The sequence below is a fragment of the Xiphophorus couchianus genome, chromosome 21, assembly GCF_001444195.1.
Source record: "Xiphophorus couchianus chromosome 21, X_couchianus-1.0, whole genome shotgun sequence".
NCBI classification, from domain to species: Eukaryota; Metazoa; Chordata; class Actinopteri; order Cyprinodontiformes; family Poeciliidae; genus Xiphophorus; species Xiphophorus couchianus.
In genome coordinates, this window is record NC_040248.1 from 1,291,090 (window position 1) to 1,311,450 (window position 20,361).

At 38.4% G+C, this 20,361-nt stretch overlaps 3 protein-coding genes and 1 long non-coding RNA gene across 50 annotated transcripts in view; 2 read left to right on the forward strand and 2 right to left on the reverse strand.

The window, feature by feature from the left end:
- LOC114136409 (LIM zinc-binding domain-containing Nebulette) overlaps positions 1 to 11,718 on the reverse strand; it is a 59,137-nt gene extending 47,419 nt beyond the window's left edge. Inside the window, exons 1-2 of one of the 2 annotated variants that reach the window (XM_028004290.1) lie at positions 11,477 to 11,718; positions 8,949 to 9,043 (exon numbers count right to left, since the gene is read on the reverse strand). In XM_028004290.1, the coding sequence (XP_027860091.1) occupies positions 8,949 to 9,043; positions 11,477 to 11,545 (164 nt within the window). In that variant the 5' untranslated portion in view covers positions 11,546 to 11,718. The remainder of the gene's footprint in view (positions 1 to 8,948; positions 9,044 to 11,476) is intronic. The other variant, XM_028004292.1, reaches the window with a different exon arrangement.
- Positions 1 to 20,361, forward strand: part of LOC114136412 (NACHT, LRR and PYD domains-containing protein 14-like) — a 337,230-nt gene that overhangs the window by 167,995 nt on the left and 148,874 nt on the right. The window lies entirely within an intron of this gene.
- The window catches only part of LOC114136418 (NACHT, LRR and PYD domains-containing protein 3-like), a 476,176-nt gene continuing 458,891 nt past the window's right edge, over positions 3,077 to 20,361 (reverse strand). For 30 of the 45 annotated variants that reach the window (XM_028004358.1, XM_028004353.1, XM_028004379.1 and 27 more), the window contains 3 exons: positions 16,310 to 16,483; positions 14,582 to 14,734; positions 11,852 to 13,638 (listed from right to left, as the gene is read on the reverse strand). In XM_028004358.1, the coding sequence (XP_027860159.1) occupies positions 13,632 to 13,638; positions 14,582 to 14,734; positions 16,310 to 16,483 (334 nt within the window). In that variant the 3' untranslated portion in view covers positions 11,852 to 13,631. Of the gene's footprint in view, positions 3,099 to 11,851; positions 13,759 to 14,487; positions 14,735 to 15,555; positions 15,597 to 16,309; positions 16,484 to 20,361 lie in introns of those variants that run through there. The other 15 variants (XM_028004381.1, XM_028004374.1, XM_028004372.1 and 12 more) reach the window with 10 other exon arrangements.
- Positions 17,761 to 20,326, forward strand: LOC114136482 (uncharacterized). 2 transcript variants are annotated; one of them, XR_003593809.1, is made up of 3 exons: positions 17,761 to 17,898; positions 17,986 to 18,325; positions 18,404 to 20,326. It is a non-coding gene; the product is annotated as an uncharacterized LOC114136482 (long non-coding RNA). The 2 variants fall into 2 exon arrangements; XR_003593808.1 differs by having other exon boundaries at positions 17,986 to 20,326.

A 20,361-nucleotide genomic window follows, 5' to 3' on the forward strand; every position in this document is an offset into this window, starting at 1 on the left:
ACAGTTCAGGTGGAAAAGATTCATTTATTGTTTAAAAATAGCCGATCACAGATGAAGCATCTGATTGTTCCTGTTTTTAAAGTTTAAACTTCTGCAGCTCAACAAGAGAAAACAAGATTAAAATATGAAGGTTCAATAAAAAACATCAACACAAAATTAGAACCACGTTTGTTTCCAGTTCAGCAGGAATCAGATTTCATTTTTAACCCCAAACTGATGAGAGACATCAGGTTCTAGATACCACAGGTCAAGATTACCCAGATCTAGATAACACAGATCTAGATTATCCAGATCTAGATAACACAGATCAAGATTATCCAGATCTAGATAACACAGATCAAGATTACCCAGATCTAGATAACACAGATCAAGATTACCCAGATCTAGATAACACAGATCTAGATTATCCAGATCTAGATAACACAGATCAAGATTACCCAGATCTAGATAACACAGATCAAGATTACCCAGATCTAGATAACACAGATCTAGATTATCCAGATCTAGATAACACAGATCAAGATTACCCAGATCTAGATAACACAGATCAAGATTACCCAGATCTAGATAACACAGATCTAGATTATCCAGATCTAGATAACACAGATCAAGATTACCCAGATCTAGATAACACAGATCTAGATTATCTAGATCTAGATAACACAGATCTAGATTATCCAGATCTAGATAACACAGATCAAGATTATCCAGATCTAGATAACACAGATCAAGATTACCCAGATCTAGATAACACAGATCAAGATTACCCAGATCTAGATAACACAGATCTAGATAATCCAGATCTAGATAACACAGATCAAGATTATCCAGATCTGGATAACACAGATCAAGATTACCCAGATCTAGATTACCCAGATCTAGATACCACAGATCAAGATTACCCAGATCTAGATAACAGAGATCTAGAATATCCAGATCTAGATAACACAGATCTAGATTATCCAGACCTAGATTATCCAGATGTAGATAACACAGATCTAGATTATGCAGACCTAGATTATCCAGATCTAGATAACACAGATCTAGATTATCCAGACCTAGAACATCCAGATCTAGATTATCCAGACCTAGATTATCCAGATGTAGATAACACAGATCTAGATTATCCAGATCTAGATTATCCAGATCTAGATAATCCAGATCTAGATAACACAGATCTAGATAACACAGATGTAGATAATCCAGATCTAGATAACACAGATGTAGATAATCCAGATCTAGATAACACAGATCTAGATTACCCAGATCTAGATAACACAGATCTAGATAACACAGATGTAGATTATCCAGATTTAGATAACACAGATCTAGATAACACAGATCTAAACCTCTTCTGATGGTGCCGAATCCAGATGGAGAGAATTAAAAACCAGACAGAAGAAAAACAGCAGAGAATCAAAGATAAAAGATGAAAAACTTCACAATAAAAAAGAGGAAACAGATTTTATTTTTAGATGTTAGAAAAAAGGGAAGAGACAAAGAAAAGTCTGAATGTGACTCAAATAAAGAAAATAGATCAGAGAAAACTGAAGCAGGGGCGCAGTGGCACGGCGGGCAGAGAGCGAGACCCAGACAGCCGTCACAGGTTCAATCCCGACCTGATGACCTTTGTCTCATGTTTTCTCCTCTCTATCATTTCCTGACAATCTACTGTAAGATAAACACAAAAAAATCCTTAAAAATAAAGAAAAATCAAACTTTCAAACTGTAAAGAGAAACTATCAGTTTTAAATCAACCAAAATCCGACCAATCAGGACGGTTCACAGCCAGTCACAGCCAATCAGATTGCTCCTCTCTGTCTTCACTCATTCATGCAGAAAAATCTCAGCTGCCTCCAAAAGCAGCTCATCTCTCTGCTGCTCGACCCGCCGCGGCACACACACACCCCTACACACACACACACACACACCTACACGCACACACACCCCTGCACACACGCCCACACCCCTACATGCACCCTCACACCCCATCTGAGTCAGTGTAGAGAGGATTACATAACTCTTGGTCCTTCACATGGTTCCAGTTTCTCTCAGGCTGATTTATTCCTCTTTGATCATCTGCTTCCACATTTTCTCTGTCTGGGATTCAGCCTGATAAGCAGCTGCTGCAGCTGCTGCAGCTGCTTCACCTGCTGCAGCTGCTGCAGCTCTCTGCTGTTCACAAGATGCTTCACGTTAAACAACCTTAAAGGGATCTGACCAGAAAAAGACACTTTAACAAAGTGAAAATGTGCAAATTAAATTAGAGGAACATTATAACTTTGATTTGTTTTTTTTAAATCAAAGTTTTCACTTCATAACTTTATGTTAGAAAAGAAGTTCAGTTTCTCTAAACTCTGATTGTAGTTAATAAGAACTGAAACTGTTTTAAACCATAAATATTTTAGGACTGAAGCTCTAACAGTTATTATTTTAATTTTTAGTAAATCTTCTGTATATTTCTGTTATCTTCCTGCAGCCAAACTGTTTCCCCTCCATCACAAACAGAAACATTCAGATTTCTGGTACTGGATCAGGATCAATAAATTTATAGAAAATCTGATGATTTATTTGATTTTTAAACATTTTTACTGTTATAACTCTTTAACATGCTTAAATATATAATACTTAATGAAATGTAGTTTCATTCATAATGTTGTTATTATCTGACTTCTTCTGTCTGTCATGGCCGCTCTGCTCTCTGACCCGGAGCGGTCGGTTGGACCTCTCAGGTCACCTGGTTCTGGTTCTGGTTCTGTTCCACATCCAGAACCATCTGGAACAAATTCACTGAGTTCCTTTAAATCCAGAATAATTTATGAACCAGAATAAATGGTTCAACATCTCTGATGTATTAATGATTTGACTGGCAAAATGTAATATCTGTTCTGCTTGTTGATTCTATTATGTGTTATTTTTTGTTTTTATGGCATAAAACACTTTAAATTGCCGCATTAATATGTTGCACAAATAAAACTGATGTAATAAATTGCACGTGCAATCTTTAGAGATTTCCTGCAGCACAGCCAGTAATTGCAGCTGGATTTCTTTTGCACAAGCAGTTTAGCTCCTTATTTTAATCATTTAGACATCAGAACCTGGAACAGGTGGAGCTTCATGGCACTCTGAGCTGAAGCTGATCGGACCTGAAGCTGGTCGGACCTGAAGCTGGTCGGACCTGAAGCTGATCTTGTTCGTCTCTCTGTTCCTCAGAGAAGCAGCTGAGGTTCCTCTGACGTTCTGCTCCCACCAGCAGCAGAACTGGGTCATGTGGGCCGATCCGTTACATAACCATCGGCTCTCTTCAGGCTGGATGTGTAAAAGCTGAAACTTTATTTACCTTCATGTTCCAGCGAACAGCAGCTCTTCAGTTACATAATCAGCTTTTATTGGAGCTCATTTGCATAAAGAAGTAATTCAGTACAACAGAACCTCAGTCAGCTTCATGTTTCTGATCAGAACCAAACAATCTGCTGCTTCCTGACCAACCTGACAGATTTAGAGGATAAAATCTGATTATTAACATGATGAGGGGAAAACAGCTGACTGACCGTCTGGTTCATGGTGACAATTATCTGGGATAATAATTCAATAATTAATTCAAAGCTTTTTTACTTTTGATTTTTATGTTTGATTTTCACATATTAAACAAATGAACACATAGTTAGTTTAGTCTATTATTAATATGCAGTTCAAGCCATTGATCAGAAACTCTATTCTTATTTCAGTAAAATTATCTCAGTGTCAAAAAACATTTGATTTTAATTTGAATAATTTTATTTGGTTTCTTCATTATTTAGATCAAATAAATTAAACATTTTTTCTCTTTAAGCAACAAACATTCGTCTCCTGTTAAGTACAGTAGAGGTTCTGTGATGCTGTGGGCTTTCAGAACCTGGGAGGTAAGAAAGTACAAATACTTCAATACTTAAGTACTTTTCCAAGTATCTGTATTTCACTTTAGGACTTATTTTGAGTATATTTTTACTTTTACTGGCTACATTTGAAAACAAATATCTGGACTTTTTACTCCTGTTGCTTCTATAAATATCTATAAATCATATAAATCATATAAATATCTATGATGACGTGACAAAAAGTTTGAGGGAAACTATCTGCTGCTGCAAAACAGTTTATGAAATATAAAAACATCACCAGTAGAGTGAATTAGAGTTCATTTCAGTCTGTAACTAAATAATCACATTTTAATCGCTAAGCAACGTGAAGAAATCAAAAACCCTTTTTGTTGCTGAGTAACTGAATAATTAGATGAATAAATAGATAAATAAGTAACTGAATAATTAGATGAATAAATAGATAAATAAGTAACTGAATAATTAGATGAATAAATAGATAAATAAGTAACTGAATAATTAGATGAATAAATAGATAAATAAGTAACTGAATAATTAGATGAATAAATAGATAAATAAGTAACTGAATAATTAGCCATATGAGCTCAACAAAAGACATAATTATAGTTTTTAATCTGATCTTCAGGTTCTTCAGCCTTCAGATTAAAAGGTTATTATATTCATACGTCCTGATCGTTCATGAGCTTCTTTAGAAATGTGACTCTAGACGCTAACATTAGCATTAGCATTAGCTGCTACATGTTTAGCACTGAGATGCTATTCATTGACCGACTGACTCCTTTTAGCACAATAGTCGTGTTTTCCAGCATCTTTAGAAATTAAAACCGAAACCAGAGGCTTCATCTTCCGTCGCTGCTGTTAGCTCATGTCGCTTGTGCATCGGATTTATCAGAGTACCAGAAACATGCAAATACAACGGTTCCGCTCCTCAATCAATCAATCAATCAATCAGCTTTATTGTCAATTCCTCTTACATGTCCAGACATACAAGGGAATCGAAATGACGTTTCTCACTATCCCACAGTGATACAAGACAGGGCGTTACTAACACTGAGCAACAATAGAAGACACAGTCTAACTGGCCTTCTGTATGCAAAAAAAATAAAAATAAAGTTGATTAACTGCGCAAAAATGTTTTGAATCTGTGCAATGAATGAATAAAGTTAAAGTGTTTGAGTCCTGAACCTTTCGCTCTTACAGAGACTCACATTGAGCCTGGAGGGGCTGGAGGTTTGCATCATTAAGAGCTAAACTGTTTCTGTGTGGACAGACGTCTGGTCCTGCAGAGCTCCTCCAGGGCCACAGGGGGCGCCGTTCCCAGCAGATTAAACTTCAGCCCAGGACGTCCCTGAGCTTTTCCTGGTTGGATCGTTTTACTGTTAAACTGGTGAAGTCGTGTGTTAAAGTGTCTAAAGCTCTCATGTGCTTTTTAATCCCTCACATTATCCCCCCCCCCCCAGACAGACGGGCTTTAAGGAGCACGAGACCACCAGCATCAAACCTCCCACAGTCTCACTCTCCTCTGATTGGCTAACAATGAGATCCAAAACCTTCCAGAACCCGAGTCTTGCTGCCAAAGAATATAATCTTTTAAAGAATTATTTATCTCTATCAGTAAAATTTACCCAAATTTAACCAAACACAGCGAGGCTCTGGGTCAGAAGAAATGGATAACAGGATGCTGCTGCTAGACGTTCGGCCTGCAGGGGGCGGTGTGCTGCTGAAACCTACAGTACAAGCACTGGTACTTATTAAGAGAAGAATCTTATCATAATATTTTAAAAACATGGAATAAAAGTCATATTTTGTCCATCAGGAGTTTCTGTTCTGCTCTTTAGATTCACTTAAGAAACTTTCAGCACAATTTTTAAATAGTTAGTTTGGAAATATTAAAGTTTTTACCTTCATTGTGCAACAACCGCAAAGGGGAAAACTTCCTGGAGTAATGTTCCCATGGCAACAAGAGAGAGGAGTTATTTCACAGGAAGTGATGAAATGGGCTAATTAAACTACTAACTAGAGCCTCAGTGATGGATCCTCAGAGGCAGAATCACTAGACAACATAATAAAAGTACCAACGAAGAAGAAAGAGCTCCCAGAGCAGCAACCAGAACCTGACCAGTCAGAACCACTGGGAGGCACAGAGGAGGATCTGTGATGCTGTGGTTGATTCTGGTGGGGAAACTAAACGGGTTTGTTCAAGGAAATCTTTTTTTTCTCAACATGTTTGTGAAGTTCATCACTTTATTAATTATTGATTAAACTGAAACATTACAGGTTTTATATTTAATATTAAGAGAAAAAAAGGTTAAATATTAAAATGTTTTAGATTTAAAATGGATTTTTTTTCTGCCCTCATAATAAATTAAAGCAGATTTTTCCCCAAACTTGCCAATTAAAGTGAGACCAAACAACACTTAGTTCTGTTTGTGTGTTCTGACCCGTTTCAGCAGCTTTTACCAAACTGTTGCTGCTGCAGCCACAGATCAACAAAGAGCCAAGAAAAGCTGAGCCCAATCCGTCCTCCAGCTCTAAAATCAGGCAGCGCCGCGGCTCCACACACTTTAATTACAGGACGCCGTGTCTCCTTCAGCACCGAGCTGCAAAAACAAAACCAGCAGAGGGGCGGGAAACCGCTGCAGGAATGCTGGGAAAACAATCCAACACAACAAACTAGCAACCAGCTAACTGCTGCAGCAGGAAGTTACAGGCTGCTAACTGACCCAGCTGCCTGGTCAGAAACATTTCAACAGTTTCAATCAGGACTTGGTGGAATCTGGATTCATTATAAATCATTTTTAATTGGTTATTATCTGTTGATATGTTTTCATTAACAAAACAAAACTCAAAGAAAACATTAAACTCAGCATCAGATTTTAGTGTGAGCTAACTGGCTAATGCGTTCATAGCTGAGCTAATTTCTTTAAGAAATTTAGCATTTTCTTTAACTATGAAACAGAATTAGTTTCCCCGAAATTCATTACTCCAGATAAATTCTGAATTTATTCTGAATTTAAGCTGTTTAATAAACTTTTAGTTGGATAAAATTTGACATTTGGGTGGAAGTTTTGATTAGTGACTGTTAAATATTCCTGAAGTAGTTAGATGTTCATATTCATGCTCTTATTTTGAAGGGTTGAAGTCTGTTTACACACAGATGTGGGAAAATATTTACCTTTTTCCCCATAAACCATGTTCTGCTGAGGGATTTTTTACATGTTACAATGATTTTAAAAACATGAAATCATTTCACAGGATCAGTTCATGTTGACATCATGAACATTTAATGTTAAACTTTATAGAAATTAATTTAATTTCAGCTCAAGATATTTGTTACATTGTCTGACAGGAGGGAGTTTAATGCAGCTGAAATGGATTCAGTTTTTATTTTAGCTAATGCTGTCAGACAGGAGCAGCGGTTTGTCAAACTGAAGGCCTGCAGGCCAGATCCGGTACGCCGTGACGGTTTATATGGACAGCTGTGTCTAAATATAATCTGAGTCAAATCAAAGCAGCTTTTATTTCTATGCTGCCAAATTTCATCAATGTGAAAAAATGTTCAATATTTAATTTAACAAAATATTAATCGAACGCAGAGACAGATGTTTATTCATATTTTATTATAGAGACACTTAATATTTTAACAGTTTATTAATGCATTCTGCTCGTTGAGGTCATTCATGATTTTGAAACGGCTCAAAAAGAAAAAGTTTTAAATCCTGGTTTAATAAAACGTAGAAATCTGCAGTGAGATCCGAGTATGAAATCAATATTTCATCTCATGATCTGTTATCAGATCTGTAGTTTAAATAAGTTTTAAACTTTTCAGCTCAGGTTGAACCGTAAATGTTTCATTATGACTGTTTGTTTGTGTCCAACCAGAAGAAAAGTCAGAACTGAGTTTTCAGTAAACTGGGGGGTAAAAATGTGGCCTGAGGGCCGTTTACGGCCCTTACAATAACTTTATGTGGCCCTCAGACTTTAGATCAATAACAGTAAAACTTCCAGCAGATAGAATAAATACAGATGAACATTTTTTATGTTTTTGATTAAGATGAGATTTTTTTAGACTTAAACAGAAATGTTTAGAAAAACACAAAATATTTTCCTTGGATTTTAATATCATATTTAGTAAAATCGAGAACATCGATTACCTTGTAACTCAAACACTTTGGTAAAAAAAAAAACTCACTGAACTTAAAACAGCAAAGAATTTAAAACAGGATTCTTTTCTTTGTTGCTGGAAAAATACAAATAAAAACTCCAGACCCAAAAAATTATGAAACTGTACAACTTAATATTTTTTAGGTAAACATCCAAAATCCTTAAAATGTTTCTTTAATTTCAGCTGGTTTCTTAAAACAATGTTTAGTTTAAAGCTGAGTTTGTAAAAAGCAAATAAATCATTATCAAATGATAAGTTTGGACAACAGTTATCTGAACTAAAAACTGTTTTAGTTCATTTACTGAAGGAAAACGTGAAACAAAGATTCTGTGTTCAACCAGCTTTTTAACCCAGAGGGGTCAGAGGTCATGGTTCCTCTCAGCCATTAAAACCACTGTTTGAGATGTGATGTCAGCCTTGAACAAAGTCGGCTCTTGTTTCCATGTTTGGACTGAAATGATGTTTCCAGATTAGAGCAGAAGAATAAAACCGCTTCATGACCTTCTGATGTTCAGGAACCAGAAAAACCTGGAAAAACCTGGAAACTTAAAAAACTCCAGCAGAGCCACTTTCTACAACCAACACAGATACCAGATCACCATGACAACCAGCTCACCGTTACAAGCTAACGGGTCAGAACCACAGGCCCCGCCCCCAAAACACCAGCTGTAATTCATGCAATCATCCGTCAAACGCCGCTGGAAGCTCCGCCCCCTTTCAGCTTCATCGTCTCTCCAGGTTTTCATGGTCCAATAAGCAGCAGAAAAACTGAAACCAGCACTGCTAGAAACACCTACAGGACTCAGATCATAAGAGCGGCTCAGCCAGCGGTGGGCGGAGCTTAGCAGTCAGGACGCATCAGCAGCAGCAGCCATGATGGATCCATCAGAGAAGGCGGCTCTACTCACGCGTTGCAGTACGGCTTCTTATCGTAGCCTTTGTAGTTCTTCATGTTCAGGGTCATCTTGCAGACTTCACAGTGGAAACATCCTTTATGCCAGTTCTGATGGAAAAACACAAACAGTCACATTATGTCTGGTTATTATCAGCTCTGATCTAAAATCCTCCTGAACCAAAACCAGGCGAGTTCAAAGGTCAGATCCAGTCTTTCTGAGTCACATAGACTTTCTGCTGATAACTTAAAGTCCTGCTGATCAACATTTCTCAGGTTTTCTGAAGGTCAGACATGATTTGTTCACATTTATTCAGTTCAATGGATGAAAAATATCAAATTGATCTCAGTGTGACAGAAAACTGGATCTCTGGATCTTTAGTAACATTTTCACTTTGTCTCAGTAGAAACAGGAAAATCTGGATTTTTGCTGTTTTCTTCTCCACTTTTCTGGAACAAACAAGATCCTGAAATGTTTCAAAGTGTCGATATTCCAACATCCTGGAGCTCCGCTGGCGTCCTTCAGCTGGAAGCTGCAGCTCCGAGTCGCCAGACAGCAACCAAACCGTCTCCATGACAACCGGTCATTAATCTGCATCTACAGGAGGCTAACAGCTGCTAGCTTCTGTGATTTCTGGTGTTTTTAAAGTGTAAATGTAGTTTCTGCAAACAGGAGTTCCTGATAAAAACAGATTTGCTCAGACTGGAGCAGCAGCGGCTGCTCAGTCAGCTTTCAGCTCAGATCTTCCTCCATCTGCTCCGGATCAGGATTATTCAAATCCTTAGAAAGTGACTCAATTCTGTGTTGGAGATGTTAACACAGAGCTTTGACTGGTGGATTCATCCTCAGCTGACAGTCAGAGACAGAAACAAAAATGCCCAAAGTGATGAGAAAGTGAAGAAATGCTTTCATCAGATTATTTGTTGAGTTTCTCTTCTGGATGTTTTCTCTCCAAGCAGCCAAAGTTTCTGGAAGCTGTTAACGTCTCTCGGTCCAAACGTCTCCAGACTCCTGAAGTTCTCCTCCAGGTTCTTCTCTTGGTTGCTTGACTTTAAACCCTCACTGCTCCTGTTTCATGCTCCAAGCTCTGCTCTGCTAATCATCCTGCTGATCAAATCATGTTCAAAAGCATAAAGAATCTCCCAAACCGGGTCAGAATCTCCAAACATCAGCCGACACCAGAACTCTCCAGGTTGGACTTGGACATGTCTCTGGTTCTTCCAGTCATCAGTCGTCTCACTTCTCAGTGATTCAGCCAGACGTCTGACACTCTGACAGGATTCCTCTGCTTCTCCTGGACCGGTCCTACAGCCAGACGGGCCTGCAGAACGTTCTGGGTCTGTCAGTGGAACCTCCAGAGGAAAAGGTCCAGAAGGTTCTGATACCAGGAGACCTTGTTGGTTTCTCTGTGGTCCACTCTTCTTCTTCTGGTGTCGGCTTCAGGAGAGTTTTAAGAAACAAAATAACAAGTGATAAAAATCAGCCCCCAGTGGACATTAATGGAACTGCAGCTGCTGCACCAACACATTTCTCCTCCCACATAAATCACTTCAGCTGGAAATCAGTCAGAGTGCCGAGCATTTTAATAAACGGACAGATGAATTGTTTTCTGTTGGGGTTTGAAATGAGACGAAGCCTGAAGATTTTCTGACAGAAGGATCTCCATTCCTTCCTCAGCTGGTTTCTCTGCTGCCTCCTCTTTAAATCTCTGCCTCTAACAATCAATCATCTCAGAAAACTAGAGATTCATCTCCTCATTTCAGACACTGCTGGCTCCAAAACGCTCTGCCCAGTGAATCCATGCTGAACCACTTCAGACTGGTTTGTTGTGCTGGTCCCAGTAGGAACCATGAGATGTTTGTTGGTGGGAGGAATTGTTCGGAGCGGCGCCTACATGCTGCTGTGTCATCTGACGCCTCAGAACAGACAGAGAACACATGAAGCTGCTGAAGATCAATTAATAATTTAACATCGTTATGCAAGAAGAAAAGTGTTACACTGTAAAAACTCATTCAGAATCTGTGATGTTTGGTAGAGTTTCTGCAGATTTAATAATAAATCAACAGATTTAGTTACAAATTAATATTATTGCTCTTCATCACATATAAAAACTTTAATGATTTATATGAAATATAAAGTGATAAATGTGAACATTTCCAAAATGGATAAATAATAGATGTTTATTTTGGGAATACTTTAAAAACCTGAGAGGAATAAACAGAAATATTTTAATTTGAAAAACAAAAATGCCAAATTTTCACATCTTACATCCACAAATACCAAGTTTTACAGTTTATTGCTGCTTTTTCCATTAATTTCAATTTTATTAATTTCGTTTAAGAAATTTGCTTTCAAACTCGAACATTCTTTTTAAATCTAAATGTATCAATCTATCTTATTATTGGTTGAAATTCTCCCTTCACATTTAGTTGTCTGTTAAAAATGATGAAGTAAAATAAACTTTTAATGCTTTATAATCTAATTTACTGTTTCTAACAGGTTGTATGAAACCATTGTGATCCTCCAGAGTCTCCAGCTCCCACCTTGTCCAGGCAGCTGACTTTCTCCGTGGGATAGACGATCTTCCCGCAGCGGGCGCACGGCGGGTTCATCCTCCGGACCTTCTCTGGACTCTCCGGCCGATAAAAGTCCGTTTGTTCCGCAGAGACGGAAAGAGGAAAAGCGGCTCCAGCTGGAGTTGAAGCGTTTTTAAAGAAACAGCCGCTGAGAGAGAAGAGAGAGGAAGTGTGGCTGTTTCTCTGAGCGGAGCTCCGAGGCTGGATGCTGCTCACGCTGAGCTCAGGAGTCAAGCTGGAGACAACCGAGACAACGGAAGGAAGCCGGGCCCTGACCTTTCAAAGTAAGAGCGGAATTAAAGCCATTAAATGGAAGGAGGAAAAAACAAATTTACTAATGAATGAGTTGAATTAATATGTTTATTGTAAAAACAAATGATGTATCAAACCACAACTAAAAATATTGGTATTGATTTACAATTAATCAATTTCCTTGTTTTTTCCCAGTTAGACTTTTTGTTTTACTAATGACCAAGTTATGGATTTATAAAAAGCAAGACTTCAATTAAAGACTTTTAGTTAATGGTAGGTATTATAGTAAGTAATCAGCTCAATTAAAAACAAAAAATGATCCAATCATAAACTGTTGGGACATTTCCTCTTAATAATAAATCAACCTGTTTTCTTCCTCTGTTCTGATTCTTTCTCTTTTTCTCTCAGCTGAATCACATGAACTTTGTGTTAATATTATATTATAAGTGAAGCTACGTTTGCAGCACAACAGTAACATGTCATTTAGTTAGTAACTTAAACTAACCTGGTTTCTGTTTCACCAAAGTAGGATTATGAAACCCAGGATCATTGATAAAAACAGGTTTGAAAAGCTCCATCAGTTCATCCTGGCTTTATCCGTTTCACAAAGACCAGGAAGTGCTGCTGTGTCTATACAGGTTTACATAATTTAGGTGAATGTGCATCAACAGATTTCTTCAGCAGATCAATAAAATCGATCACAGATTCACTGATGCTACTGTAGATAAATTGAGTTTATTTCACTCTAAACAAACATCTGTTGATGGAGGATTATGAGGATTTGAATTTTTATCATACACAATAAAAAAACGATAAAACGATAGCGGCTCGATTAAATGTGTAATTACCCAAACATACATTTCTAAACCATTAATAATAAAAAACCCATAATTATCATTGTCCTTTGTTCAAATAAACAACTTTACACTTATAAACAGTGGAAGTTAATATACTAGTGAATCTGACAGCAGATTAATTCATGTTACTATTTTCTGATCCACAACTTTTTATGTAAACATAACAAACATGAACATCAGATCAAGAATTAATATAATAACATTTGTAGTGTCTGGGAAGTATGTGGACAAAATGTTAACAACATGCACATTATTTATACTAATATCTTAGAAGATCCTTAATTAGTTTCAATTATAGTTAACTTCCTGTTTGAGTTCTGATGCTTTTGTTTTGAAGGGACAATTTATCATTTAACTGTCAGCATAAAAGCAGCTTAATGACAATCAAAAGACAGAAGATAAATTATAAAGGAGCTTAAAAATGTATCTTATTTGCAGCCACCTGGGAAGAGACAAAATGTATATTAATAATGTAAATAAGTATTTCTTTTAAATATTGTATTTAAAGTTAATTCACATTGTACATGTTATTATCAGTTATATTAAAATTCATCAGTAAAGTATGTTATAACTAATCGACTTGATTAAAATACCCGAGTTTCTTTAATACCCTAAAAACTGCAGTGGTCTATTAAAGGCCTTTCAAACTGAATTCAAATGAAGCAAACATGCAGCCTGGAAACGGCTGAACTGAAATATGTTTCATATTTCTGCTTCCAGGATGAAAATGAATCAGAGAAAAATTAAAAACTTTAAAAACTGAATCAAGTTCAGATCAAAACTCCATGAAGCCTCTAAATGGAGCCGAGTTACAATTTCATCTTCATCGATCCAAAGAGAAAAACAATATCAGATACAAAATGACAGACAGGAGGAAATAAACAGGAAGAAATCATTCAGGTCAAAGGTCATCATGATCCAGTCAGAGTCTCTTTAGACTCAAACTGCTGCAGCTTCAACCTCTGAGGATCAGCAGGAAACAGAGACGATTCTCTTCTTTATAAAGTTAATCATCAAAACCTGCAGAGAGAAGAAAGATGCAGAGATCAGATCAGTGAGTTTCCAGCTTCTCTCCAGCAGCAGTCAGTGACGCAGCACATCCAGGAGAAAGAGCAGCAGGGCCTTCAGTCCTGTTCAGAGCAGCTTCCTTTCAGCTCTCATCTTAACGTGTTGCAGTGAACACACTGAGCTCCAAGCTCACACACCTACACACACTTTCAGCATCCAGTCTGCTTCCTCTGCAGGTTCCACTCAAGTCCACAGTGGAAACAAACTGCTGAGATTCCTGAAGGCTTCACTGCTGCTGCAACACTGGAGGATGGATTTGCTGCTGCTGCATTTAGACACAAACTGCTGCTGATCAACATCTCATCTGCTGCTGGAACATCAGCTGACTGACCAACATGGAGGCTGTCCCTGAACACATCTGGATGAGACTGAGGACAGGAGGACACATGTCCAGATGTGAGGAGTGGACTTGAGCAGAAAGAGCAGCTGCTGACTAAATGAATGATGGTTTGTGAAATCAGAGCCAGTGGTTTCCAGGCTGCAGTCAGACTGATCTCAGAGCTGTGACCAACATCAACCTGATCACTTGTTTCCTGTTGAACTGAGAGAACAAGCAGATCTGAGATCAGATCTGCTGCTGCCACAGTTTGATGAATGAGGACCACTGTCTCTAGACATGTTGGACGGCTGGACGCTGGAGTCCAGCTGGACTTCCTGGAGACATGGACACAGCAACAACACTCATCTTCACACCAACACAAACACAGGAACACAGCAAGCTGCTGCTCCTCTGATTGGCTGATTGCTGTTTCTGTGTCCAATCAGGAAGCCTGAACCATTCTCCTCCCACTGAGAAGCTGCAGCTTTACTGGGAACACTGGATCTTTGCTTTGATGGGAACTGGTTTAGTTCAATATGCTGACAGCAGCTGGAATCACTGCAAACATTTACTTACTGAACATCCTTTACAAAAAGCTTCAGCTGCTGAACATCTGAATCTTTCAGGTCTCTGTTTCCTCTCAGGTCCAGTTCAGTCAGATGTTGGTTGGACTTCAGAGCTGAGACCAGAGAAGAACAGCTGATCTCTGACAAACTGCAGCTCCTCAACCTGAATAAAGAATAAAAGATGTGAGCTGAAGCCAACAGGATGCAGGTTAAAACTGAAATATGAACAAATTAATAATAAAAATGTAGAAAATTAATTTCACTGAATGTAAAAGTCCCAGAAACACGATGAACTGATGTTTAATATTTGATCCAGTAAAACTGGTTTCTAGAGTCCAAACCAGCAGAACCAGAACATGTTATTATGATGTGTTGTTAGAATATTTCAGTCGGGCCTTCAGTGGTTCTGGTCAGGAATCAAAATGGACTTTAAGAACCAAAGTGTGACATTAGGGCTGTTAATGAATGCTGCAGTGATTTAATGGAAGCAGCTCATTTCCACAGTGACCTTCGACCTTCTATTGAGTGGAACTGAGTGATTTATCTGAAGGATCAACAGCTGCAATAATTACACTTCACTCATTCATAGACACATGAACACATGAGTGAAAACAGAACTGACTGATTTATCTGAAGGATCAATAGCCCAGTTTGATTATAAATTCCTGCTTAAAACCAAATGTTGACTTTTGTCTGTGTTTGAATTCTATCAATTTATTGTTATTTTGCTCTATTTCCATTTACTTCATTCTGACTGACTGTATGATTATCTAATTATTTTAATCAGGGCAGTTGTATTGATGTTTATCTCCTATTGATGGTTTTATTGGTTAATTATTGGATCATGTGACTGCTGCTTCATGTCTTCTTTGGTCCTGTGGCTGTTTAAAGTTGCCTAGAAATAAAGCTGCTCTGCTATCAGCTGTCCCACCGTGCCTCCATCATCCAGCTCCTTCTGTCAACATCACAACTTACTGCCTCATCTGTCACAAACTCACAGGATTCCTGCTGCTTCACCTCAGACACTGGAAATTAGAAATAACCAAGGAAAGGGGAGGGAATACTTTGTTTACCTCACATTCATTGAGACAGGTTATAAAATATTTCCATAATATTTTCAGATAATTTACTTAAACTGATGCTGCTGTATTAAAATGAAACTGTTTCTGTTGGACTAAGCTCTAATATTTCAGTCCAGATTCATTTAAAATGTCAAACTGATTCCTGATGTTTCTACATCTGTTCAACTTTAAAGATTAATAAAGTTTGTGGTTTTATCAGTGATGGTCTATTGATTATTTATGATCAGAAGGTCAGACATGTGGATGGACATCATTATTTAGTGAATTAAGCCTCAGTCTGTCTTGGACATAATGACATTTCATCAAATTATATATTTGATTGTTTGTAGATATTAAGAAATTTAATGATCCTAATATCAGAGTTTTATCAGCCTTTAGTTTCCAATCTGACCTTTGACCATCTCTCTGCAGGTGTGGTTGGCGTCTGTGAAATGAACGCTGTGATTGGTTGAATGTGATGGTGGGAGGAGGAACTGCTGGTGCTTTTATAAAACAAAGAAACTTTAACTGGACCAAACCATAGAAGAAGAAAGCAGACTTTACCATGAAGATCCTCAGAGTGGATCAGTAGAATATCAGCCATCTGTCTGCAGGTTAGTGGCAAGAAAACGTTCACATCAGAAACATCAGATCCAGAATAAAACATGGTTTCTTACATTAATCGTTGTATTCTGCATTCAGGATTCTGTAGAAAACCACAGAGCTCCTTCACTCCAGAATCTTTCAGGTCGTTTCCTCTCAAGTCCAGTTCAGTCAGATGGGAGGGGTTGGACTTCAGAGCTGAGACCAGAGAAGAACAGCTGACCTCTGACATCGTGCAGAACCTCAATCTGAATAAAGAACAAAAGATATCAGCTGAATCCAACAGGATGCAAATTAAAACTGAAATATAAATAAATTAATAACAAAAATGTAGAAAATTATTTTCACTGAATGTTAAAGTCTCAGAAACATGATGAACTGATGTTTAATATTTGATCCAGTAAAACTGGTTTCTAGAGTCCAAACCAGCAGAACCAGAACATGTTATTATGACGTGTTGTTAGAATACTTCAGTCAGGCCTTCAGTGGTTCTGGTCGGGAATTAAAATGGACTTTAAGAACCAAAGTGTGACATTAGAGCTGTTAATGAATGCTGCAGTGACTGAATGGAAGCAGCTCATTTCCACAGTGACCTTTGACCTTCTATTGAGTGGAACTGAGTGATTTATCTGAAGGATCAACAGCTGCAATAATTACACTTCACTCATTCATAAACACATGAACACATGAGTGGAAACTGAACTGATTCTACCTGTTACATTGTTACACAGGATGCTGCATCACAACCAACCTGATATCAATGTTGTTACCATGGAAGCAAGAACTAATTCAGAACAAACATCAGATTTCTTCCACCAAACATTCCAGCTTTACCATCTACCATCACAGCAGGGCTCAGAGAACAACTGAGAAGGCCTTTGGCATATTGTCATCTAGATGGTGGATCTTGAGCCGCCCGATTGAATATAATCCATCAAAGATAGTCCATGTCGTTAAAGCATGTGCAGCGCTCCACAACTGGTTGGCCTACATCCCCACAAACTATACTTATACTCTTACACGCTTATACTCCATCAGGCGACTTCATGGCAGGTTATTAGAGTCACATGCAATGTACAGCGTTTATAGCACATCTCTAAAACACACCCAGCCATTATAACATTTGCTTTTTTTGTTTCACACTCCTATAGGAGAATGGAGACGGGTTGTAGGAAATGATCTACAATCTTCATTAAGAAGAACAAGCACCACAAAGAATATGGGAAGAACAACTTATGCAATGAAGAACAACCTGCGGGATTTCTTCTCATTACCATATGGCCTTGTGCCTTGGCAACCAGCCACAATAAGAAGAGGGAGGGTGTTTGTGTGATTTACTTTCAATAAATTTAGATTCAATTTATATATTTTTTTATCTTTCTATTATAATAAACATTTGGATTTCTAACAATTTGTCTGTCTTGTAAAACAAAAAAATATATGTATTTTCATGGGGCTGTTAGGTGCTGGTTTTTTAAAATCTTTTTGTGGGTTTTATTGGCCTGCTGCTTTATTGTTTACACACCAGAGGGCGCCAGAGACCATCGCCATGGTTAGGCGTGTCCGCACTGAAGCGCACCTGTGTTGCATCAGATCGTCATTTCTAGGATTCAAAAGGAGCAGACTGCCAGCACTTCATTGCCTGAGTGTTTTGCCAGGAATGGTACCCAGAGCCCTCCAGAGCTATTTCTCAGTGTTTTCTCCGAGAGATAAACTCGCAGTAATCCTTCGCTGTTTTTCCTGTTTTCAGGTGCTCCCTCGTGACTTCCTGAGAAGACTCCGTTCTGGTTTCTTGGATTTCCCTACCTCGTGGATAATACCCACTGGTTGTCCGAGCTCCACCCTCACCCTCTCCGTCTGATCCCAAGCAGACTCTTGATATCTCCAGCTGGCAGTCGGACCGCTTCTCCGTTTTTCCCACCACGCTCGAACTTACCTGTCCGCCCTCCAACGCAGTATCCACGACTGGGTTCGAACCTTTCCTCTACCATCTCTTTAGGACCTGGATTTCTGTAAGGACCCACACTAGGAGACCTAAGCCCCGAACCTGCAGAGTCACCCCTCCTGGACGGACAAAGCCTCTACAACAAGTAAGACTGTTCTTATTAACTTTGTAGTTCCACTCTCCGACTCCCCTCAAACACATCACCTCCTCTATCGTTCCGCAGTGAACAAGACGTCGCCGTGAGCCCGTTCCAGATCTCCTTGTTTGCAATAAATATCATTTTACTGATTTCTGTCCTGTGGTTGTTCTGCATGTGGGTAAAGAAGTTAGACACCAACATGACAGGGGCCTAATTTATTTACATTTACGCCTACTTTCATAACGTGCAAAATAACAATACACATTTAACAGGAAAATTATACTATTTCTAAATAAATCACATTTGACTATATAGAATCCAGTAATATCGGATATAAAACCTTTTTAGTATTTATGCTGCACAACTACAGTGGCTCCAATGAAAGTGTTTTTTTGATGGAAATATTCTTGCTCCATCCTGAAAAGGAGCTCATGTATGCAGGTTGGAGTCATTGATCTGGCATTTATTTTTAGCATATCTGTCACCATAGAGGCAAACCATGCCTCCTCTTTGTGGGCTCTCTCCTCTCTATGCTGGTCAATGGCTTCCAGCCTCTGTCAAATCATCCTCCCTCCATCATCCTGTTTGCATTCTTTTTTTCTGGTCAGAGCAGAACAGAGAGATGGTTCTCTTGGGGCCTCAGACTCCATGGAGCAGCCTGGCAGGGCTTTTTCCTGGGTGTCGGACTCACTGGCTGCTGGAGATGGATCCTTGGGTGGTGGTCTTGCTGGAGCAAGAATTTGAGGTCACCCAATTGGAACTACTACTGAAGTCCTAATTTTGTACACAATGTAGAATAATTGCATATTGATGGCAGACCATAAATCAAATCAATGTATTTTATGATTAATTTTGATTTAATAAAAGCAATTTATTTTATTTACTTTATAAGGTATGACAACTTTTGGATAGTTATTTAAATTCTTAACCATCTTAAAATTGGCAAATACTAACTTCAACAGGCACATTAGTTTCCGTCTCCCGGCATTTTACAACGTTGTCCAGCCAGGACAACATATAAAAAATAGGTGGCACACCTCCCTTTGCTCCATCCCCACTTTTGCCTCTCATTTTTCTCTAAATCTATCCCTAAGGTACTTCCATTTACTGCAACGAAATGCCTCGTCCTTTCCAAGGGTCTGGGCTATTTCATTCCATGATTTCTTTTACTCTTTAGAAGTTTTTATATTTTCTCAAAGATGTGTCATATAGTGATAGAATTAAATAATAGTATATATAAATACTCCTTATCTTTAAGGACTGCTAGGCTCTTTGTTTCTAGAATGTGTGCCTTTTACTGGTGATGCAGGAAAGTGATAAGTGTGCCAAATTGGAAGCAGATGCCAGCCACTCTGGAGCCAAAATTGTGAGCTGACCAGACAGGAAACCCCCAAAGGCTAACCGTCAAAGTTTATGACAGACACGAGAACTGTGCTTGAGACCTCGGATGCAAAAAGACAGGAAACTTCATTCTGTTAGAAAAGATTTATGACTGTGTATTAGTGGCTGATTTTTGCTCCTCCCCCTTCAAGCAGTCGCTAACAAATCTTTGTAACTAGGGACCGCCCAAAAGAAAAGAAAAATAAGAATGCGAAAGAGCTTGCTTCAGAGCAATAGATTATAATTGAAGCAAGCTGCTATTCGTGCTTCGCTCTTGAGTGTAAAATCTAAAACACTCACCTCTCTTCTTTTCTGTGTCTGATTGAAGTGCTTAGGTTATTTGAATTCTTGGACATACTGACATTTTCACAGATTTTATATCTGATTGTTTTGTAGATATTAAGACATTTAATTATCCTAATATCAGAGTGTTATCAGCTGTTAGTCTCCAATTTGACTTTTGACCTTCTCTTTGCAGGAGTGGTTAGTGTCTCAGAAATGAATGCTGTGATTGGTTGAATGTGATGGTGGGAGGAGGAACTGCTGGTGCTTTTATAAAACATAGAAACTTTAACTGGACCAAACCATAGAAGTAAAAAACATGAAGATCCTCAGAGTGGATCAGTAGAATATCAGCCATCTGTCTGCAGTTTAGTGGCAAC